The sequence below is a fragment of the Pristiophorus japonicus genome, chromosome 11, assembly GCF_044704955.1.
Source record: "Pristiophorus japonicus isolate sPriJap1 chromosome 11, sPriJap1.hap1, whole genome shotgun sequence".
In the NCBI taxonomy this organism is placed as follows: Eukaryota; Metazoa; Chordata; class Chondrichthyes; family Pristiophoridae; genus Pristiophorus; species Pristiophorus japonicus.
The window spans coordinates 68,359,135-68,384,186 of NC_091987.1; the positions used below are offsets into that span (position 1 = coordinate 68,359,135).

The 25,052-nt window shown below is 41.6% G+C and overlaps 1 protein-coding gene across 1 annotated transcript in view; it reads left to right on the forward strand.

Moving 5' to 3' along the window:
* The window catches only part of LOC139276063 (immunoglobulin superfamily member 3-like), a 66,888-nt gene that overhangs the window by 35,859 nt on the left and 5,977 nt on the right, over positions 1 to 25,052 (forward strand). The window contains exons 5-8 of the mRNA XM_070893489.1: positions 3,294 to 3,698; positions 5,399 to 5,800; positions 7,347 to 7,763; positions 13,096 to 13,506. Of these exons, the coding sequence (XP_070749590.1) occupies positions 3,294 to 3,698; positions 5,399 to 5,800; positions 7,347 to 7,763; positions 13,096 to 13,506 (1,635 nt within the window). The remainder of the gene's footprint in view (positions 1 to 3,293; positions 3,699 to 5,398; positions 5,801 to 7,346; positions 7,764 to 13,095; positions 13,507 to 25,052) is intronic.

A 25,052-nucleotide genomic window follows, 5' to 3' on the forward strand; every position in this document is an offset into this window, starting at 1 on the left:
AGCATCATGCCGAGCTCAAAATTAATTTTAGGTGGGGGCATAAGGGGATGAAGCTCAGGCCTTTGCTGAGGACTGATCGTTCGGGGTTAGAGAGGGGGAAGGTCAGAGGGGATAGTGAAAACAAGGCGGGGGTGAGATTGGAAGAAGGGGTGTGATCAGAGGGAAGTGAAGGGGAAGAAGGTTTTGGAAGGACGTTGGTGTCCAAGAGTTGTTAAAACAGACTGATGCTTTGCTATTGCTCATTTTGCACTACCGTCCAAGACAGATTTCTATCCCAATATACCATCTACATAGAAGCAATGTATCTCATTTCAGTTCTGAAGAGAGCACCGCTTACTAGAACAAAAATCTGAATTTATATCCAATATATTTTTCTCATCCACCATGCTAGTAATGTCTTCTAAAAACTCCAAGTAAGAGAAGATCTCTGCCATGCTCAATGTGTCGTGAAATCGTAGGCATGTCTTTGATAAATGGTTCATGCTTTAGCTACACAATATACAGCCTTCCTGCCTTCCTTACCTGAATTCATGCTGACTGTCCTTTTGCAAGTTGTGCTTTTACAAGTGTTTATTCACTGGATCTTTCAGTATCGTTAGGAAAACTTCCTAACAATAAATGTTGGCTACGGTCCTTCTTCCTGAGTAAAGACATATCTGAAGTAACTATTTAATAACTCTGCTATGTCATTGCTACCATATTCTGATTTCTGGCTATCAGTTTTAAGTGAACCAATATTTTCTTCACTATGTGCATACTGCTTAATCTGTATAATGACATACTTGTGTCCTAGACTCATGTCTGAGCTTTCTGATTGGTTTGATGTAGGCTCCTGTTTTAGCCACCTTCTTGATTCAGTGTTTCTACAGTTTCTGACTCGTTCGGATAAGATTTTCTGCAAGATGAATTCAACGTGATAGTTTTCTTCTTCAACCTCCACCACCATCTCAGCAGAAATACAAAACCAATGCTAATTTGTTTCGATAGTGCCTGGTGGTATTACCACTCACTCCCTTGGCCTTCCACTGCAAGCCCCCGTCTTCTGTCCTGCTTGTTCCATGAACCTTCCATTCTCTCGGCCTCAGCCATTGCTTGCTACTTGCTCCCAACCCTGCAGTGGCCCTGTTGTCCCAGTCACTCCTGGGCCTCTGCATCTACCACAATCTGCCTGACCTCTTGCAATAATTGCTAGAAAAATGCAAAATAAATTCGCAAAATATGAAACGTATCTGCATTGGACTCAGCCATCTACAATTCAGTGTTTCTATTGGCTTCTTGAATTAGTTTTCCAACTTGCTTATCCTTGTCTTTATAATTTTATAATTTTCTCAATCCTCCTGCCTACTGGATTACTTGTATGTTTTGAAAGCCTATCCCCATGACTACCCTTTAATCACATTGGTCACTGTTGCCTTTTAATCTGTTTAGATTTGGTTTGATGGGAATGTCTTTCAATTGTAGCTTTTGCTTAACATTTGCTTAACAGATACTTCCCATTTTTCTACTTCAGATCCTTATCATTATTGTGTTCCAGTATTAATCTTTGCTTAACCCATTTTGAAAATCTGTTTTTTTAAGTGCAATATGTTTGTGTCGTTGCCCTTTTTGCATTGTCTGTGAGTATTTTAGTTCATATGATCATTAGATTGAAGATGTTCCTGCATTTCTTCCTTGTGTACAATATGTGGTTAATTACTGAAGATTAGGGCCAGTGTAACAGCTAGATAGGTCACGGATCAATATATTGAGTAAAGGAAGCAATATTGCACCATTTCAGGAAACACCCACTCCTCTTGTTTTTTCTCTGATATTTTACCCAGTCAATATGTGTGTAGTTGAAATCTTCCATTATTAAAATGCTGCCCTTTTTACACATCTCCTTGTTTGCAAAAGCATCTCCTTGTCTATCCTTTGCTTCTGTCCATCAGGTCGATAATAACAATAATTAACTTTCTTCCTTCCTTATCCGTGATCTCAATTCACAGTGTCTCAGCTGCATATTATTTCTTTCTATTCACGCAGTGTCCTTACTTACCTATATTTTCGATTTTCAACCTGCTTTGTGGTGCATATCCATTCTATAGATACCATATATGATTTTTAATTTCTCAGTTAATGCCCTGGTATAACTAGATATTATTCTTAGCACATTGCACGTTGTCAATAATAATTCTGTTTCATATTTTGCAAACTTGTTTTACATATTTCTAAGAATACTATGCATTAGGTCTCTATTTTGTTCCATTTTCTTTTCATTATTTTCCCTTGTGGTCCATGCATTCCACCCTCTTAGTATTACTGTTCACCACCAGCCGCCCCCGCCCCCCCCACCACCATGCAATTAATGTGCGCCTGTAATACTGTGATTCAAGGGGAGAACCTGCAATAGAGTTATGTGAGCACCAACCAGATTCATTGACACTTGGGACACAAAAAAAGTGTAATGTCATGTTAGTTTATATGGGAAATGGGTTTTAGCATTCTGAATCCAGTTCCTAATGGAAATGCTTCTGCTGCACAAAACTCATTTGAATTCAGGCTGACCTACTGAAGGAGTCAATGAGATTGACAATTGCTGAACATGGAAATATCATAGTGGTGTAGTAATTGGTGCTCTTTTGAGGTTAGAGTTGGGACAGTGCAGAAAGAGCTTTACCATTTATCTAATTCATATTATTGCTGAGTTGGGAGTCCTTGATGCTGACACTTGGTGGAAAAATGTAAAACAATTTTTAGGTTCTCTCACCTTAACTGGCACAAAGTTCACTAAGAACAAATTGCCGATACTTCCCTTTAACAAATCATGAACACATGGATGCTAGGAATTGCGTTATGTAAATGCACTGGGATCATGCACCAGAGAGGAGATCTTCCTCCTCTCCCTGTTGGCTGGCTATAAATACAGGCTGCAGAGCTAAAAATGCAGCATAGATAATTTTAGAATTGTATATGGTGCTATAATCTATAACACATAATTATCTGGTAATCGGGGGAAAAATGCTTATCATTCCATATTGCGAAATAGGAGCTGAGGTAATATGATATTATATGCTGCCCCTTCTCTGCAGTCTTTCCTATTACCTTTCTACCTATGTTATGCAATCTCTACCAATAATAACTAAGTCAAAAACAAACAACTTTTTAGAAATATAGTCTGAGGTTCTGCTGATATTCAGAAACCTCTCAATCTTTATTATGTTAACTAACATGTTTGATTAAACCCACAGCTTATATCTCTCTGTCAAGCACTCATGGCCTTCATGTATTTCTCACTAGCTTTTGTCATTTCACAGAAGCCAACCTTAATGTGGTAATCAGCAGTAATACTACTGAGGTTTTGGAAGGCGATTTTCTTCAGTTTTCCTGTGATATTCATTCAGTAACTGCAGGCTATGGTCAGCTCGCTATTACCTGGCAGTTCATGAACAAAAAGAAACAAAACAGTGATATAATTGGAATGAACTGGGATGGCATTCAGGATACTTATCAGCCCTACCACGAGCGTGTCATTAACAGCGATATCAGAATGACAAGAGTGAGATCTGATTCCTTCACATTGGGTATTTATAACGCGCTGGCTACAGATGAAGGGCAGTATGCTTGCAAATTGATGGAATGGGCAGCAGAGTCTAATGGAAACTGGAAGCTAATCGGAGAGTATGTCAGCGACAATAAGGCAGTGACTATCAAATCCCTTGGTAAGCAATTCCGTATTGAATATCTATGATACTTTATTTCAATGTAAACAATTGCAGGGTTCTCAGTTGGATTGTGTTTTTAATGGGATTGTCCTTATTCTATTATAGATAGCCAAGGCGTAGAATACTGCATTGAAAAATGGGACTTTCATTACTTTCACTGATTTTGGTGCATTTTTGCTGTCAGTTCAATAATGAAAGTGGATTGTGGGCAGAAAATTACCAACTTTTTTCTTTGCTTTTTTTTAATTTATAATGTTTAATTAAAAAAAAACCCTCTCTGTGTCTCTTTGTTCCATGCACCATTCCCAACTGAGTAAATGGGCAGGTAACTCGTGACCAACTGCTAAGGAGGTGTATGGGAGCGTGTGTGGGGGGTTGGGGGGGAGGTCAACGTCCCTCTGATTTTCCCACATGTCATTGAAAAAATTGCCGAGCATCCACCTATGGTCTCTTTAGTTCTGTGTGGCTAAGATGGGAAATCTATCATGTGGGGAATCATGGACTATTTTACCATCCTCTGACACAGAATGCTGGAGCCACGAATTATTGAGCTACCATGTTGTTTTGTACAGAAAATATATTCAAATTGAAAAAATTAAAAGAAAAATAAACCCTCAAATGCTGGAAATCGGAAATACAAATAGAAAATGATAGAAATAAACAACAGACCAGTTACAGCATCTGTAAAGAGAAAATGTTTGGGGTTAACATCCCAAAATATTAATGTCTTTTCTCTTTACAGATGCTAATGGATCAGTTAGGTATTTCATACATCTTCCATTTTATATTAGAATTGAATAGATTGAATATATTTTCCAGAAGCCTGTGTCACTGATGGAGCTTCACCCACAGTCAGAGGTTTAACTGAAAATCGCGAGCAATGGATGCACGGTTTTTCAAGACCCCACTAGTAGCTTGTTGTCTTGGAAATTTTAGCCCATTATTATTCTATTTGTATAGTTTTGCATAGATTAATAGAAGCCTGTGGCAATGATCTTGTTTTTCCTTTGTATTATTCATTTTGTTTTCAATAAAAAACTAAATGGCAACAAGTAATAGGGGAAAACTCAATGGGATAGATTTTAACTCTGAGCAGGTTTCTGGTAGGAATCTGCTCCAGTGAGTTGATTTCCCAACTGGTAGAGGCAGCAGAAGGCTACTTCGGTTTTAACCGCTAGGCCTCATTTAAATACCGCCGGTCCACTTTTGACATGTAACGAGCATGGAGAGGGTGCAGTACAAATACTGGCATGTGAGGAGCCACCCGCCAACTCCCAGGTACCGCTGGGGAGGAGGTTTCGGGATGGTCTCGTGGAAGGGAAGTGGTGTCGGACATTGGGGCAGGGGAACCAGAGGAAGCACTCCTGCTTTTTCTGGCCCAACTACCAACAATGGAAAGTTTTAGAATTACCTAAACGGTCTAGTCTGTCTTCAGATCAGCTGCATATCTGTTTCTACATAGAGGGAAAGCCGAGGTGTTCAAAAGGCTTTTGAATTGGTCAAAAGGGCATTGTTCTGATCCAGTGAACCCAGACCATACTGTTTCTAGAATATGTGCTAAGGAAACTGACATCACAATAACTTGAACACTTTTTCTCCCCTGGGGGAACACCTGTGCTAGGTTTTACACTGATCTGTACTGAATAGTCTCAGTAGAGTTGGCGATATCCACTAATTTCTATCTTTAATGCTTACAGAAAGCAGCTTTGTAGTTACCGCAATAACCCGGACACCAACCGTGAGCTACTATGGGACATTTGAACTCCAGTGTTACATTAAACCCGCATATCTTACCCATGTGTCAGCATCTGTATCCTGGAAATTCCAACCAGCCAATTCTAATGGCAGCTACCACCTTGTTACTTTCACCCATGACACTGCGATTGAGTGGGGGGACAAGGCGGAGAACTTCAAAGGGAAAATGATAGTAGTGAAAACGGCATCCAATACTGTCCGGTTGAGTGTCTCCAGAGCCAGCAAGCTGGAAGCTGGGAAGTTTCTATGTATCGCAGAATTATGGGGAAGACATCATCCAAACCAATGGGTCATGAAAACCAGTGCAACATCGAACATTCTGGAAGTGAAGGTTAGACCCCCAGGTAGGTTAATGGATGTGGTGCTTTTAGTATTTACAGGATCAAAGGTGCATTAAAATGGAACCCAGGCTGTCATATGTAGCATAAGAGATATTAACCTGCCTTCTTAAAAAAAAAGATAGAAATTGAAAATGAAATAATGGCCCCAGTTGGTAAGTGCACTGTGCAGTGTGGAAATGAGCAGATCATAAGGGCCCAACTCCAATTCCGAGTCTGTGCAGTAGGAGAGAAGGGACTCCGTGGCCCTGGGATAGGGTGGGGGAAAGGTCTGCCAGAGTATCTGCTTGTGGTTGTTATCCAGTGACTCGACTGGAAAAGTGTGTCCGATGAAGATAGGATCAAGCTCAGCTGTGGAGTCCCCAACTGACAATAGCCTGCTATCACTCACTGTCTAGGTTCACACATGAAGAATGGTGCCTTCGGCATGGTACTGGAAAGCCACAGGCATCTGTTGAGCTACCTCCCAGCAGGAGTCAGCACCTTTGTGAGAGAAATGGAGAAAACTGAACCAGAAGAAAGCAAAATATGAATTTGTGAAAAACAAAATAAATTAACTAATTATAAGTAAATACAATGAAATAGGAAGGTGATTTATGAATAGATAACAAAACAAACAAGAGGCAATTAAAAGACTATTTCCATCATTAGGACGAATCAATCCGTTGCAGTTACTTGTGGTCGTTCACATGTAACCAACTATGAACAGGCGCTTGTGAAAATTAGGTTATTTGTATCTATCTGAGATACTTTAATCCAAAAAGTTATTTAAGGGGCTCCACGCTGTTCAGAGCTGCACAAATAATATTTTAACCTCTTACCACAATGTCAACATATTGCTAAAATGCAGTTTTGATGCTTTTTAGGAGAAATTGTGTATTTTAAAATGTATTGGTGCTCTGTACATGTTCTGGCACTTTACACAGCCCTGAACCTGACATTACAACAAAAAGTAGTTAAAGTTGGCCAGTTCATATTAATTTAGAAAAATTTGCAATTTGTGTTTTGGAGCTGCTCTACATCTGAAAATCAAATTGTCATCAATAAAGTAATGAGAGAACTAATCAAGAGTAAGGTAACTTGTTCTCTCAACTAATAGATGCCTAGAAGTAAGACAGATATATGAAAGCATCATTAGTGCCATGGGTTCAACTGTGAAAAGTGCTGATTAGTTCTTGTCGCCACTCTCCTAAATTTAGATGAGTTTATACTTGCCTTCTGTTGCCTAAGCCCCAAGCTCTGGAACTCCCTACCTAAACCTCTCCGCCTCTCTTTCCTCCTACAAGACGCTCCTTAAAACATACCTCTTTGACCAAGCTTTTGGTCACCTGCGCTAATTTCTACTTATGCGGCTCAGTGTCAAATTTTTATCTCATAATATTCCTGTGAAGTGCCTTGAGACATTCCACTATTTTAAAGATGCTATGTAAATACAAGTTGTTGTTGTAAAGTAATCATTAGATATTGACTGATCTCTTTGAACCTTGAACCTAAATAGTACAAAGAAATACAATTAAATTATTTTGATATACTGTCTTTTCTACTTGTGTAGTAAGTCTCTTGAAGCTGACTAAGCAAGTTAGAACCATACAGAAAAGGATCAATGACATCACCGAACTTGAATGTAGAATTTCAGCTCGAACTCAAAATGATTCTCAATTGTCAATCACGTGGCTCTTTAATAAGACCCTGGGACCAAATGTGACAGGGGAAAAACTTCTGAGCATTGATCGCAATAATATTGTCCAGTACTATGGAAAATTGTTTACCAATATGAAGAAGAGGATGAAATTCCAGGATGAGAAGACCTCTAATGATGTGTACAAGCTGATTATACAGAAAACTGATGTGAATGACAGCGGAAGTTACTATTGTCACGTAATGGAGTGGCTTTTGGATCCCAACAACATCTGGTATAAAGTGGGGGAGAATACGTCGGCAATAACAATTGTTCAAGTGCATTCAGCAGGTAAACAAGTTTCCTAAATATCTCATAAAAATTGCAGGACTGGAACAAATGACAATTTCTTTATTTAATTCTGTGAGTGGTTTCTTTTCCTTCAACTAAGAGTGATTTTCACTGGAGTGCAAATAATGTGTGGAACTAGCAGTAGCATAGACATAATGGCCTCTGTGGAGAAAAAGATTGGTCTAATTTCTAAAGGAGTCATTTTTTGACTTTGCACTCCTGACTGGAGCTGCCTGGCAGTGGCCCATGCAGTACATGACTTTTAGACCATTCATTTAAATGGCTGGAAGATCATAAGCTGTGCCCACTGGAATTTCCAATACGGGCTCCTAGTGGTCAGAAAATTACCTTTAAGCATAAGCTAAACAGTGTCCAAAATGGATGAGCCAAGAAAAGAAAATGGAGATAAGAAAGAAAAATAATATGAAAACAATGGGGAAAGGGAAGGAAAAACATTAGAAAGAATAGAAGAAAATGTTAAAATGTAGTTATAAATGGTTTTATGAACTCAATTAGGGCATGACAACAGAATGTAACAAAGAAGGCTAAGCACAATGTAAAAAAAAAATTCATTATTCGGAAAAGAATGGTTAAGGAGGAAGTAATTGGTTGGAGTTTCCTTTGCTATACTGTCCAAAATCAGGCTATATAGTGATGGAAAATAAAGAAAAATCAGGTGAGGTCGCCTACTGCCAAATCCTTGACTCTCACAGCGCCAACCTCGGTTCCTCCAGTGGCAAGGAAGTATGCTGCCTGATCCCAGATTGCCTCACCACACATAAATGATGGTGGGGAAGCAGGTCCTGGGAATTCACCTGATTTAACTTCCTTTCAACACTGCTATTGGCTGACCTCAGGTATCTCCAGACGTGGATTGGTGGTATACTCTGGATCGTAGTGAAGAGCCTGCTGAGGCCTCTCTGGGATGAAAGGGCCTCTCTCCTTCTCTCTCAGGTTCCCACTCATCAGATGGTGGTCTCAGCCTAGTTTGAGGCTTAAATGAAAAATTGTAAGCTTATCTTTGGGACTCTTGTGTCTCCTTAAATTCAGACTTTAAGTATTGCTGTATCTTGCACCCTGACAGTGATGGTCTCCCTCTTGCTGGCATGGCTCCCGAGTCTGCCCTGTATAAACAATGACTCAAGAAAATCGGCCAGGGTCATTGTGAAATTGGGGTGGCAGGCAGCAGTCTCACCCTGACCATCCTGTGGTCCCTTGAAGAAAGTCCCAGCCTAGATTTACAAAAGATGAAAGCGGTGTAATAACTGAAGATGAAGGGAAAACAGTTTAATTATGTAATGGTTATTTCTAAAAGTGTTCACCAGAAAGAAAACACTCTTTGCTATTCAATAATACAATGAATATTACAGAATATTTTGAAATAAGCAAAGAGAAAGTATTTGATAAGTCAAAAGGAATGAAGACTAATGAAACCCGTCAGTAAAATGGTAAATAATTTAGATTGAAAAAGGAGACTAGAGAGGACACTTGCAGATGACAGTGTTTAAAGATTTACTGGGTACGAGAGAAATTCCAGAGAATTAGAAGTAAGCAGATTGTAGTGCCTATATTTTAAAAAAGGGAGACAAATTTGACCTAGGTAACTAGACTTACGTTTATACTGGGTAAAATAACAGAAACCATACTAAAGAGTAGATAGGCGGATATATACTGTACAGTTTTGTCTCATGAAATGGAAAATCTACATCCCATCTACATGCATTGTCCATTCCTGGTTACCTTGAGAAGGTGGTAGTGGGTCTTCTTGAGTCGCTACAGTCCGTGCAATGATGGTGCTTCTATGACGGTGCTAATTAGTGAATTTCAGGATTTTGATATCACCACCCCTTCATTGTTACTGTATGTGTCCAAGTCCAAGTGTGAGACTTGGAGGGAAACTTGCGGGTGATGGTGCTCCCATGACATTGATGCTCTTGTTTTTCTGAGGCTGTCGAACTGATACCAAAAAAATTATTTCTCATTTGCGGTCAGGTATGAGCTAGCTAGCATCTGTGCTTTTACATGAAGGTAGCTTTCAGCCCCAAATAGGTCTAACCTCCTTTGAAGCACCTCTTGCAACAAGTTATTCAACTCTTCAGTATCAATTCATGCCCAGTTTGTGTTGGTGTTTATCCTCCACATAAGCAGTAGTGCTAATCCCATATGCCCATATTCAACAACAAAAATGACTACATCTAACACTAGATGACTAGATACCCTAGTAAGATTGAACCTCCAAAGTTTAAGAAGTCAAAATTGTGTCTATCTCTAAATGTTAGTGTGTTGGTTCTCTGGCAGGGGGTGGGGCGGTGGGGGGGAGGAGTCTGTCCCTAATTACTTGTTTACTATAGATGAGAAAATACCCATTTTCCTGAAATTTTGGATAAATCAGTAATCTGGTGGACTGAGATCTACTCTCCACTGGCTGTTGTCTACAGATGACTATCTCTTTTCTTGGGAAGCAATGGTAAAGTGAAACACAGAAATTTACAGTGCAGAAGGAGGCCATTTTGGCCCATCGTGTCCGCGCCGGCCGACAAAAAGCCGCACGGCCCTTGGTCAGCAGCCCTAAAGGTTACATATAAACCTATGAACAATGACGGAAAGGCAAAGAGCACCCAGCCCAACCAGTCCGACTCACACAACTGCGACACCCCTTATTCTGAAACATTCAACACTCCATCCCAACCGGAGCCATGTGATCTCCTGGGAGAGGCAAAAACCAGATTAAAAACCCAGGCCAATTTAGGGAGAAAAATTCTGGGAAAATTCCTCTCCGACCCATCCAGGCGATCGAAACTAGTCCAGGAGATCATGCTGGCCGTATTCTATTCCCTTACCATTATATCTGCGCCATCCAACAAAAGGTCATCCAGTCTAATCCCAATTACCAGCTCTAAGTCCGTAACCCTGCAGGTTACTGCACTTTAATTGCCCATCCAAGCATCTCTTAAATGTGGTGAGCGTTTCTGCATCCACCACTCTTCCAGGCAGCGAGTTCCAGATCCCCACAACCCTCTGCATAAAGAAGCCCCCCCTCAAATCCCCTCTAAACCTTCCACCAACCACCTTAAAACTATGCCCCCTCATTATAGATTCCTCCACCAAAAGAAATAGACCCTTACTCTCCACTATGTCCAGGCCCCTCAATATTTTGTACACCTCAATGAGGTCTCCTCTCAACCTCCTCTGTTCCAATGAGAACAAACCCAGCCTATCCAATCTGTCCTCATAACTAAGATTCTCCATTCCAGGCAGCATCCTAGTAAATCTCCTCTGCACCCTCTCTAATGCAATCACGTCCTTCGTTTAATACGGCAACCAGAACTGCACGCAGTACTCCAGCTGTGGCCTAACCAAAGTATTATACAATTTAAGCATAACCTCCCTGCTCTTTTGTATTCTATGCCTCGGCCAATAAAGGCAAGCATTCTGTATGCCTTCTTAACCACCTTATCTAACTGGCCTGCTACTTTCAGGGATCTGTGGTGCCTTTGTTCATCTACACTATTAAGTGGCCTACTGCCTAATGTGTATACCCTTTCCTTATTAGCCCTCCCTAAGTGCATCACCTCACACTTCTCTGAATTAAATTCCATTTGCCACTGCTCTGCCCACCTGTTCAGCCATGAACTCATTGAATGGCGGTGCAGGCTTGAAGGGCCGAATGGCCTACTCCTGCACCTATTTTCTATGTTTCTATGTTTCCATATTTCTGACCAGTAGATTAATATCCTGCTGCAGCCCATGACTTTCCTCTTCATTATCAACCAGATTGCCAATTTTAGTGCCATCTGCAAACTTCTTAATCATACTCCTTATATTCAAATCTAAATCGTTGATATATACTACAAAAAGCAAGGGACCCAGTACTGAGCCCTGCGGAACCCCACAGGAAACATCCTTCCAGTCACAAAAACATCAATCAATCATTACCCTTTGCTTCCTACCTCCAAGCCTGTATCCCATGGGCTTTAACCTTCATGACCAATCTACCATGTGGGACCTTATCAAAAGTCCATATATACTACATCGTATGCACTACCCTCATCGACCCTCTTGTTTACCTCCTCAAAAAATTCAATCAGGTTAGTCAAACACGATCTTCCCTTAACAAACCCGTGCTGACGGTCCCTAATTAATCCTTGCCTTTCCAAATGCAGATTTATCCTGTCTTTCAGGATTTTTTCCAATAATTTTCCCAACACTGAGGTTAGGCTGAAAAGGCCTGTAATTACTTGGCCTATCCCTTTCTCCCTTCTTAGACAAGGGTATCACATTAGCAGTCCTCCAATCCTCTGGCACCATGCCCAGATCCAAAGAGGATTGGAAAATGATGGTCAAGGCCTCTACTATTTCCTCTTTTACTTTGCTCAACAACCTGGGATGCATTTCATCCGGGCCTGGGGACTTATCTACTTTCAAAGCTGCTAAACCCCTTAATACTTCCTCTCTCACTATATTTATTTCATCCAGAATATCACACTCCTCCTTGATAGCAGAATCTGCATTGCCCCTTTCCTTTATGAAAACAGATGCAAAGTATTCGTTAAGAACCCTACCAACATCTTCCACCTCCACACAAAGATTACCCTCATGATCTCTAATAGGCCCTACCCTTTCTTTAGTTACCCTCTTACTCTTAATATATTTTAGAACATCTTAGGGTTTTCCTTAAATTTTACTGGCCAAGAATTTCTCGTGCTCTCTCTTAGCATTCCTAATATCCTTTTGCCTCTTAACTTTCTATATTCCTCTAAAAATTCTGTAGTATTTAGCTGTTGGTATATGACATAAGTGTCCCTTTTTATCTTAATCCTCACCTGTAAGTCCCTAGACATCCAGGGGGCTCTAGAATCATTTTTCCCAGCCTTTTTCTTTAAGGGCACATGTTTGGTCTGAGCCTTCCGGGTCTCCTCCTTGAATGCCTTCCACTGTTCCGACACTGATTTACCCACAAGTAGCTGTTTCCAGTCCACTATGGCCAAATGACTCCTTAACTTAGCAAAATTGGCTTTTCCCCAATTCAGAACTTTTATTCCAGGCCTATGCTTGTCCTTATCCATAACCATTTTGAATCTGACTGAATTATGGTCACTGGCACCCAAGTGCTCTCCCACTAATACCACTTCAACCTACCAACCTGTGCACTGATCATTGGATCAACAGATCTTCATAGCAGAATCTATGGTTAAACCCTGAAGAAAATTATGTTCTATCTTCTTGTACTGTACATATTCTCTCTAAGCTCAACCCCAACATGCACTGATAAATTTATATCACTTCAAAGCAGGCCTCACAATGTTTCTTTTGTCTTGTGTTGCTTTTGCAGATGCAAACCTGCAGCTCAATAACAATAATATAACTGTGTCAAGCAGTGAGGATGCTGTTGTTGAAATTGAATGCTGCATTATCAACCAGACACACATGCAATCGCAATTTTCAGTTGCATGGTGCTTCCAAGGGGATCCAAAGGCCAAGGAAACAACGCTTCTCCAAACTGATCGCAATAATATCCTACAGTACTATGGAGACTTGCGTACAGATCCTCAGAAGAAGATGAAATTCCAAAGTATGAAGGCCTCTAGTAAAACCTACAAGTTGATCGTACAGAAGGCAGCACTCAGTGACAGTGGTGTTTACTTTTGCAACGTGGATGAATGGGTGTCGAGCCCCCAAAATGAATGGGTTATTCAAGGAAGTGCTCGATCTGGATCAACAACTCTTCAAGTCCAAGCACCAGGTAACATCACCAGAATCCAACATCTTTTATTATAACATTATTCTCTCTCTTCTGAGACATAATTCCGAACCAATCTGTATAGAAGTGATGAAGTTCATGTCAGCGTCTAGAATAGGATTTTTGATTATGTGTATGTTAGAATATTGACCTTTTCTTTCTCTTCATGGACACTAAGCCCAAACTCAACCTACACAAAGATTATATGGAATAGTGTTAGAACATTATCTTTTCATCTCTTTGTTCTAAGTTGAAATCCAGTATCTAGAAAGGAAGTTAAGGTTTCCGCTCAGGCGCTTGACAAGAACACTGCAGTAAATGACAATATGTCTCAGAGAGAATGTAAATATGCAGAAACTTGCCCCTAATAATTATCAGAAATATATTATAAAGTATTTAGTAGCTGAGTGGAGCACTTAGTTAGCATGCTGTCCTTTCACCTCAGGGATTTGGGTTTGAAGTTAGCACAAATTAGCAGGAATAAAGGCTCTTTTGTCTTTTGGATTTAATGGTCCCACATGAAATCAGTTCAGGCAGGCTCATCGCAGTCCCTACTGTTTGTGGGCTTAAAGCGCAACATTTCCTATCATTTATCACTAATTGGCATTGTCGATAATCTCGTTTTGACAATATGGAAGTAAGAAAGAAAGAAAGACTTGGATTTATACTGCGCCTTTCATGACCACCAGATGTCGCAAAGCACTTTACAGCCAATGAAGTACTTTTGGAGTGTAGTCACTGTTGTAATGTGGGAAACGCGACAGCTAATTTGCACACAGCAAGCTCCCACAAACAGCAATGTGATAATGACCAGATAATCTGTTTTTTTTGTTATGCTGGTTGAAGAATAAAAAATGGCCAGGACACCTCCCCTGCTCTTCTTCAAAGTAATGCCTTGGGATCTTTTACATCCACTTGAGAGAGCAGATGGAGCCTCAGTGTAACATCTCATCTGAAAGACAGCGTCAGCTTATATATTTTCTGCTCAAGCTGCTGGAGTGGGACTTGAACCCACAATCTTCTGATTCAGAGGCAAGTGTGCTACTCACTGAGCCACAGCTGACATTAATGTAGTAAAGGTACTTTTCTGGGGTCACAGTAAAGTCACTTTGTTGGTCAGAATAGAGTGAGCTTCACCCTGTATGTGACTATAATGTACTTGACTTGATGGTGAAACAACGGCCCCGATTTTAAATCCAGGTGGATAGGAACGTGATTTGGAAAACCACCTACTGCTCCAGAAATTGGATTGTTTTAACTCATTTAAATCTCGCTGGCCAACCTCCCACTTATAATTGGGAAGCAGCAGAAAATCATATGACTGAGAAGCTGCCTGCTGACACTAGGTAGTTGCCCCATTTGGCTTCAGAGACTGTCTAGCAGGGATCTCATAGTCAGGAAGAAGGGGCGGGGGGAAGTCCACAGCAGGGGAGGCCTAAGCTTTCCCCGTGGGCTTCAGAGGCATGCTGCTGCTGCTCCTCGCTCCACTGGGATAATAAACATCCTTACCTGTCTGGGACTTTTCTGGCCCCGATACCTCTCCCCACTGTCTTCACCTGGCAAGAAAGCTACAGCAGCTGCCTCCCTCAGTACACCAGTTAAAATTGCAGTCAGGTCCCGAAGATGTCCTTGGGGCCCTGATATGCATACACAAAGAATGGTCCTGCTGGGTTCAAGCAGGTGTCCTTGCTGCCTGTTCAGTAGAATCGGTTAAAATTCAGAACAGTGAGTTCCTTGCAGCTTTCTGGCAAATAAGTAACCTGGCCAATTTTTACTGGCCACCGCCTGGCTTCTGCTGAGGGAAGTGTAATGTTAAAATTGTCCCGAGAACTTAAACTTACCAAGCTCCCAACTAAGTTCAGGTATCTTGCCAGTCGGCAGCATATTCTGAAAACCGCAGGCTGCCAGGGATTTGCCAATATGCGCTGGCATCAGCTGAAGTACTGTGCCATGGCTGTCGACTTGGACGATTTGCACTTAGGTCTCTAAAATGTTTAAGTGTTCCATTTTTCTGCACTCAACTTTCTTAACTGGAGAAATATACTGGAAGGAAAAGCAATATTGTCACCAGCAGATAATAGTATCTTCATAACAAAATTTGGGGGGACGCAAGATGTTTACTTTACCATAGACATATGTAGTAAAACACATCTGATTATAGAGGGAAATAGAGGTTTGAAGCTCGAGGTGCGAGATGGATCGCCTATCAGACAAAAAGCATGTTCCTGCGTTGAAGAATACGTGAGAGAGCTGCTGGGGGAGTTACTTCAGATAAGGAACAATATTCAAATTTTGGGTGTGCTTGAGATTTATAAAGAACTAAGAGTCATTTTTTTGAGGGAAAAGAAATATTGTGCATGAAAAAAGGAACTAAGCTTCTCAGAATCCTTAGCAGTAGGAGAAATGTGGAAGTTCCATTTGAGCCCAGTGATGTGAGATCAATAGTGAAAGAAGATCTGCGGTTGGAGCCTCATTGGCATACTGTGCCAAGCTAAAATTCACATAGAAAGATCAAATATGGAATTTCATATGAGCTAAAGCAGGAAAGGCTTTAGGTTCTGTCACAGGTGGTTTGATAACTCCCATGGCTTTACCTCTCTCTGGAATTGTCCATTATCTTGAAAATCCCATTAGCAGCCATTAAAATTTAAAATTATTGGGAGGTATGGTCCTGACAACATTATATTTTAATAACGTCATAAAGCTAGATTAATATCTTCTTCCCTGGCTTCAGAGCAATATAAATACATTTAATCAGTTAAGACTTGAAATCTTACCACTAATATCAAGGTTGTAACTGGTCAATAATTCTATGCAGTTCTGTATTTTTCTTATCATGTATTCAGGAACACCTATTTAATTATTTATAGAGTAGCATTTTTATAGCTGTCACACAATAGTAACTTTGAATATGTGAAAATTTGCAATGATTGTCCAAGCTTGGAAAGAAAGAGAAGTAGACAAGGAGGGTGGAATCCTCTAAACAGTTTGATGTATTTCTGCTGTAAATGTTTCAAAGTATCGCAGTAAATTTAATTGGTCAAATTTACAACAATGTACAGTATAACAATTGTTTTCTAACAACACATTCCCATTGCCTTTGTCACTCATACACACATGGGCACACACATTATACTAATCAATGAAGACATACAATGGGAAAGTCCTTTATTCCTAAAACGTGTATGAATCCTGGAAAATCCCATAAGATAAAAATGGAATGTAACTTTTCAGTCAAAGGATTACATAGGATATACGGCACAGAAACAGGCCATTCGGGCTTCACTCAAGCCTCCTCCTCTTTCCTCAGCTAACTCTGTCAGCATAACCCTCTATTCCATTCTCCCTCATATGCATAACTAGCCTCCACTTAAAAGCATTTATATTATTTGCCACATTCTCACAATTCTCTGGATAAAGAAGTTCCTTCTGAATTCCCTATTTGATTTCTTGGTGACTATCTTATATTGATGGCCTTTAGTTATGCTCTTTCCCACAAGTAGAAACGCTCTCGCTGTATCTATTCTATCAAAACCTTTCATAATTTTAAAGACCTCAATTAGGTCAATCCTCAACCTTCTGTATTCAAGTGAAAAGAGATCCAGCCTGTTCATCCTTTCCTGATAGTTATACCCTAGCATTTCTGGTACTATCCTTATAAATCTTCTCTGAAAACTCTCCAGTGCCCCATATCCTTTTTATAATATGGCGACCAGAACTGTACGCAATACTCCAAGTGTGATCTAACCAAGGTTCGATACAAGTTTTGCATAACTAGAGTACTTTTCAATTTTATCACTCTAGAAATAAACCCTAGTGCCTGGTTTGCTTTTTTATGGCCTTGTTAACCTGTGTTACTACTTTTAGTGAGTTGTGTATTTGTACTCCGAGATCCCTTTGATCCTCTACTCCACCTAGACTTGCACCCTCCACATAATAAATAACCTCCATATTTTTTCTACCAAAATGTAATACCTCACATTTTTCTGTGTTGAATTTAATTTGTCAATTATATGCCCATTCTGCAAGTTTATTAAGGTCTTCCCGTAATTTGTTGCATTCCTCCTCAGTATTAACTATTGGACCCTCCTGCCACCCACCCGCCCCCCACCACCACACACCCAATTTGATATCATCCGCAAATTTAGAAATTGTATTTTTGATTCCAATGTCTAAATGGTTAATATAAATTTTGAAAAACATTCGTCCCAGCACTGATCCTTGTGGAATACCACTACCCACCTTCTGCCACTGTGGATAGCTACCCCGACTCTCTGCTTTCTGCCATGAAGCCAGCTAGCTACCCATTCTGCTACTTGTCTCCTGACTCCACATTCTCTGACCTTATTTATTAGTCTAGTATGTGGTACCTTATCAAAGACCTTTTGAAAATCTAGATAAATTACATCTACTGCATTACCCTTGTTTATTCTCTCTGTTACCTCTTCAAAAAATTCAATGGGGTTGGTTAAGCAAGATTTTCCCTTTTGAAATCCACGCTGAATATTCATTATTATATTTTTGGTTTCCAGATGTTCTTTTATTTTCTCCTTTAGTAGGGATTCCATTACTTTTCCTACCACCGATGTTAAGCTGACTGGTCTATAGTTCCCTGGACATATTCAATCCTCCTTCTTAAATATAGGTATTATGTTAGCTATCCACCTTCCTCTGGCACTACACCTTTTTCTAATAAATTATTAAATATGTGTAGTAATGCCTCTGCTATCTCTTCCCTAGATTCTTTTAAAATGCACGAATGTAATCCATCCAGACCAGAAGATTTTTCCTCTTTGAGTTTGATTATTTATTTATTTATATATTAAATAAACTAAAGACTTGCATTTATATAGTGCCTTTCATGACCACGGGACATCTCAAAGCACTTTACAGCCAATGAAGTACTTTTGGAGTGTAGTCATTGTTATAATGTGGGAAACGCAGCAGCCAATTTGCACACAGTAAGCTCCCACAAACAGCAATGTGATAATGACCAGATAATCTGTTTTTGTTATGTTATTGAGGGATAAATATTGACCAGGACACCAGGGATAACTCCCTGCTCTTCTTCAAAATAGTGCCATGGGATCTTTTACGTCCACCTGAGAGGGCAGACGGGGGCTTGGTTTAACGTCTCATCCAAAAGATGACACCTCTGACAGTGCAGCACTCGCTCAACACTGCACTGGAGTGTCAAGCTTGATTTATGTACTCAAATCCCTGGAGTGGGATTTGAACCTACAACCTTCTGACTCAGAGAAGAGTGTGCTAGCCACAGCTGATATTATTTTTATTTTAAATGCAGTTATTTCATTACTAATCTCATGATCCAATGTCATGTCCACCTGTTCTATCTCCCTGGTAAATACTGAGGTAAAGTCATTGTTTAATATTTCTTCTATCTCTATCATTGCCTGTGGTATGATCCTGTCCATCTCTTAGTGGCCCTATTACTATCCCAACCTTGCTTTTTTTGTTTATGTGCCTGTAAAATATTTTACTATTTTGTTTAATGTTCCTTGATAATTTAATTTCACAGTTTCTCTTTGCCTTCCTAATTATTTTTTTTTACTTCTTTCCTAATCTCTTTGTATTTTCCCTTATCATGCTCTCCCCTGTTGTCCATGTACTGAATGTTTGCCTCTTTCCTTACCCTCAATTTTTCCTTTATGGCGAGAATAGATACAGTGAGAGTGTTTCTACTTGTGGGGAAGAGCATAACTAAAGGCCATCAATATAAGACAGTCACCAAGAAACCAAATACGGAATTCATCACTATAAGTCATTGATCACAAAGATGAATAGCTGAAATTATGGCAAGCCAACTCCAAAGCACAACTTAAAATTCCAGAATCCCATTTAATAAAGGAGCAATTTGACTTATCGAGGCTAATAATGCGATGCTTGGTGCCTGTAGTGCTAACATGTATTGGGCAGAAGTGATCAAAATGAATGTAATCTACTGCTCCTGCAAAGCACCATGGCTATGAATCATGGAGAAGAGGAGAACAGCCTCACTCAGTGACAGAAGAGGATGCTGATCAGGAGCTAGAAGAGATGTCTGCAGAAGTGAATATTAATTCAGAAGAAATCTTAAAAAGGTTGACATGAATGCTACCTTTATTTAAGTGTCTGCACCATCCAGTGCTCACGTCATCTTCACATGTGCCCAACATCCTGGTTTTAAAAAAGTCTTTCCCTAAATAACTACAAGGTCTACACTTCAAAAGTATTTTATTGGTTGTGAAGCACTTTTATCATTCTGAAATAAAGCAAAGTTTTATAAAAATGTAAATTCTTTCTTGACATTGTCCTCAGCTTTACGTCAAGATCCATCAATAGCATAGCATTTCCCTACAACTGTCTTATTCTGCCCATCTTTAATGGGCTTTATCGAACAAAAGCTGCCTTAAAATAATGTATTTTTCCAAAGTCAGAAACTTTTAAAACGCATAAAAAATAATGAAGTGAATTTCTACTTAATTTAAATCAAGTGCTGGTTTTGATTCTACTAGTGGCATAGCCATATTAGTGATACAGAATTCATTATGTACTAATATTGAAATATATACAGTCAATATTGAGATCGCCTCAAGGCTACAAAAACATGAACCAAGGCCTAGTCTGTTGTTCTAATTGGCTATTGCCTCATGATTTAAACAGTTTTGTCATAATGTCAGCTTGGGCTGCACATAATTATTTAGAGAGCTGTTTATTACATGTTATGTATCATTACTCAGCTGTTACATTCTGCTTTAATCATCTCTCTGACCTTATTCCAGTAGAAACTCTATTCAATAAGACACAGTGGGATAATTGAAATGATAAAAAAAAAGATTTCTTATTATTTTTGTTGTGCATTTCAGCTAAAATGAATGGATGTGGGGCTTTACTGATTATCTTTAGATAAACTCATGAAGATAGAACTTTATCATTTCATCACTGGGTTTTGCATTGTGGTTAGAAATTCCCCTCCTGGTGCCGTTGAGGTTTTTGTACTACTTTGCCAGTTCAATTCATTTAAGCAATTATACATAGCTGTCCTTGCAACTTTGTCCCGGTGCAAGGAGCAAGTCCAGTGGGGCAAAGGGAAATTCTGGCAGCAGTTCTAAATGAATGGAATATGCACACTTAAACATATTATCATCATAGGCAGTCCCTTGAAATCGAGGAAGACTTGCTTCCACTCTAAAAATGAGTTCTTACGTGACGGAACAGTCCAATACGGGAATTATAGTCTCTGTCACAGGTGGGACAGACAGTCGTTGAAGGAAAGGTTGGGTGGAACTGGTTTACCGCACGCTCATTCCGCTGCCTGTGCTTGGTTTCTGCATGCTCTCAGCGACGTGACTCAACTTAAAGATAAAGGCATATGCAACTGCAGATATGACGTGCTGCTGTGGTAGCTGTCTGGGATTATTTGCAATATGGCTCAGGTTAAGTCCCTTGAGTGAAGGAGCCAAATGACACAGATGATGAGTCATCCTGAAAGACATTTCTTTCTTATCTGCTTCCTCCTGCCATGGCTCTGCTGCTGGGCACTCTCTCAGCATGATAGACCATTTACTTGGGCGCAGACCACATGGCTGCTGTGAGGTTATGCCGACATCTGCATCAAAGTTTTGCTTAGACGATCCGCCAGCATGAAAAATCTCTTAAGAACATAGTTATGGAGCTCAGAGCCATAGTTATGGCACTCCTGAAGGAGCCCACAGCAATGCTTAGGGCCTCTTGATAAGGGGAGCCCCCTAGAGGTAGCATATACTCCAGAGTGCACTGCGGTAACAATTACTGCACAGACACAAACCAGCTGTTATATTATGCATTGTTCTTTGCACAATATCAATAGACATTGGCCCAACAATAGACAATAGACAACGGGGAGACGGGGGAGGGTGCAGGGGAGTGCAATAGCATGGGGAAAACCCGGCAAGGCTGGGGACATGGAGGCCCCGCTGATCGTAACAGCAGGGCTTCATTTAAATAATCTTCTGCAGATTCCCGCCCGACAGGCAGCCAAATTACCAGACTGGCTGGAGGATGGGAGCACAAACAAGCGGCGGGACGCTGTAGCCGGAGTGCCGTGGCGATGGTCCCTAACAGTCAGTAGATGCTGAAGGCTCCAACCTGTGCTCAGGGCTGGAGCATGGGTGGGAGGAGGGTATAAGGGCATCGAGATCATGCTCTGGGCTAGAGATGGGCTGGGGTGTTGGGGGAGGGGAAGAGAGGACATCGGGCCATGATTCAGGCAGGGGGTGTTGGGGGAGAGGGAGAGAGGACATCGGGCCATGATCCAGGCTGGGGGGGCAGGGGCTTGGAGGAGAGAAGACATTGGGCCATGATCCAGGCAGCAGGGGCAGGGGCGTGGAGGAGAGAAGACATCGGAGCAACGATCGGGCTGGGGGAGGCCAAAGGTTTCTTTGTAAGGCCTAGGTGGAATACTCCGGTTCCTCCTGGTCCACAAGGAATGCTAAAAGCAGCTGACCTGCAGCACTTACCTTGGCCAGTCGGCACCTTTCGCCTCGGATCTGCTCCGGGAATCCCTCAGTGCGGGCCTCTCCCTGACTTCCTGTTAAACTTAAGTCGCAGTGCCCACGGAGTCGCAGGCCCTGACTTTGGAATGTTAATAATGCGGGAGTCTCGGCGATCACCTGATTTGTATTTGTAAGATTTTAAACGAGAGCGGAATGGGGTAGGGTTGGGGTCGGGTTTCTCATTCCCGATTTGTTAATCCGCTCCTCCCCAGTAGTGCGGGACCGTCCCCTGGGACAATCCAGAGTGGCAATCTGTTCTCCGAATCTTTATGGGTCACGACTACCGTGGCGCTGCCTAGCACCGGAATGATCTCCTTTGTATATATCCGTAGCAGTGCGTCAATCGGCAATAATTTTGGTCTCCTGGCCTTGGACACCCACAACCTTTCGAACTGTTTGATACTCATCAGGAACTGGCTGGCCCCCGTGTCTAGCTCCATTAATACTGGGATGCCATTGAGGAGCACTTTCATCATTATCGGTGGCATCCTGGTATGTGAACTGTATATGTGCTCCACATGAACTCGCTGAACTTCAGCTTCCAGCGATTTCCCCCAGTATTCATTTGGCCTCGTCGGGCTTACATCGGGCCCGTCCTCCTCATACATCAACCTGGCTGCAGGCTTCCTGCACATACGCGCCAAGTGACCGCTGACGTTGCAGTTTCTGCAGGTATATTGCTGATATCTGCAAGCTCTGGCTGTGTGTTTGCCTCCACACCTCCAACATGAGCCGTTGTTGGAAACAAAAGGTCCATTACCAGTCGATCGTCTCTGACTGTCTCTGTAACTGTCCTTAAGCGCACCATTGACAGGTGTTGATGGCCCCATTACTGGCCGCATTGTCCATTGCGATGGCATGAATCGCCGTTCAGCTAGCCATTGTCTCTGTTGAATTCCCCCTTTGGGTTCGACTGCATGCTGGGGCATGTCCGATTGCCCTTGTCTACCTGGAGAACTGTGTGCTGCGTTAACAATGTTGACTCCCTGGTCGTTTGCCGCAGTTGAGCCAAGATTTTTGCCATAAATCATTCTGGTCTCTTCCTCCCCTGAGATAAATGTCTGGGCTATCATAGCCGCCACTTCCAAGGTCAAGTCTTTGGTCTTAATCAGTTTCCTGAAAACCCCAGCGTGCCCGATGCCCTCAATAAAAAAGTCTCGCAGCATCTCCGCTCTGCATGCATCTGGGAACTTACATAGGCTCGCCAGTCACCTGAGATCTGCCATGAAGTCTGGAACGCTTTGCCCTTCTCGCTGCCGGTGCGTGTAAAACCGGTGTCTCGCCATGTGCATGCTGCTCGCCGGTTTAAAGTGTTCTCCGATCAACTTACTGATCTCTTCGAATGTCTTGTCCGCCGGCTTCTCTGGCACTAGAAGGTCCTTCATCAGGGGGTACATTCTGGATCCACAAACCGTCAGGAGATGAGCCCTGCGTTTGTCGGCCGAATCCTGTCCCAACCATTTCTTAGTGACAAAACTTTGCTGTAGTCTCTCAATAAAGTCATCCCAATCATCACCAACACAGTACCTCTCTGCTGTGCTACTAGTGGCCATGCTCGCGTGGTTTAAATCCCAGTTTCTTGTCGCCAATAATATGTCCTTACTATACAGTATAAATTTGCACGAGGCCCATACTTGAGAGAAGATCACTTTGTGACCAGTTACCTTTATTACCAAGACCTCAAGAGAGGCAGATGGTGGATGGAGCTTCCCCTTTTAGCCCGGAAAGTCCAGGCTAGGAGTGTCTCCCACAAGTTCGCCCCCTGTGGTGAGTGTTCTCAAGGCATACAACTTAGGTCAGCGTATACATGGGTTACAATGACAGTTGAATACATGACATGGGGTGTTGGGGTACTGTCTCTGAAGAAGGGAATCCTCTTCCTCCAGAACCACCTCAACCTTCATTTGTCCGGCAGATCCTGTGTTAATTACCCTCTGCCCTTCCACACATGCCTCGATAAGGGTATGGCCACCCCTATCCTGAAGTAAGGGTCCGAAAGAAACTACATAGGTGGCTGAGGGGCGGCATCCCTATAGGAAGCCTCCCTCACCTACGGAATCTACCCCTGACCGAGGTATCATTCCTGTCTGTGACTAGCTCCGCTTTCCCGATTCTTCAATTTTTCTTTTAACTTTTCTAATTCTTTAGCCCGCCTATCCCTGTCCTCTATCAACTGATGAGTTGAGATCCAGGCACCACCTGGTCCTGCTTGTTTTATGCGACTCCTCGTGGGATTCATCCACTCAGGCCCTTCTTACTTCCATGACTGGGATACCTGCAGCTCTCTGATACAAGCTTTCTACCCTTGCCAACCATTTATCAAAATTATCGTCCCCGCCCCAGGCATCTATTTCCAGAACTACTGAAGGGGGTAGGAGAGTCAAATTGATCTCTCTATGTGTGTCATCCCCGTAATGACTGATAGCAATCCAATTAGTTCCTAAACTTTTACTGTTATGTATGTAAACCTGTAATTACCATGTCTAACCACCAGAGGGCTTATCCCCTGGAATTCCAAGGGATCCCACAATCCCTTGGGAGCACCTGTATATAAGGAGGCCTCACAGGCTGGAGAGGCACTCTGAGATCTGTAATAAAGGACTACGGTCACACTTACTTTGAGCTTGCAGTATCTAGTCTGACTCCTTATCCAAGACATAACATTTACATAACTGCAATATATGTTCCCTTACTTCCCTAGGTCCTTCCCCTGGTAATAATGCAAGCCGCTTTATTAACTGTGGCCCTGAGTGAGCACCAAAGATTGCAACTATGATTAGACCAAGCAGAGCCCTGGAAGTTGTTTCAAAACCTACTACCTTTCCCCAGTAACTCCCTAAAGCTTGCAGAATCATGTGAACCCTCTGTTTCTCTGATATGTTCCCTGACTTCACCATCCCAGAATATTACACCACCATTGGGCGAACTTATTAAGATCGTGAAGCGGTGCAGGTCCCACTTCACTAAGGATAGCTCTCATGTCCTGTAACTTTACCCCTCCTCGCTCATACCAAG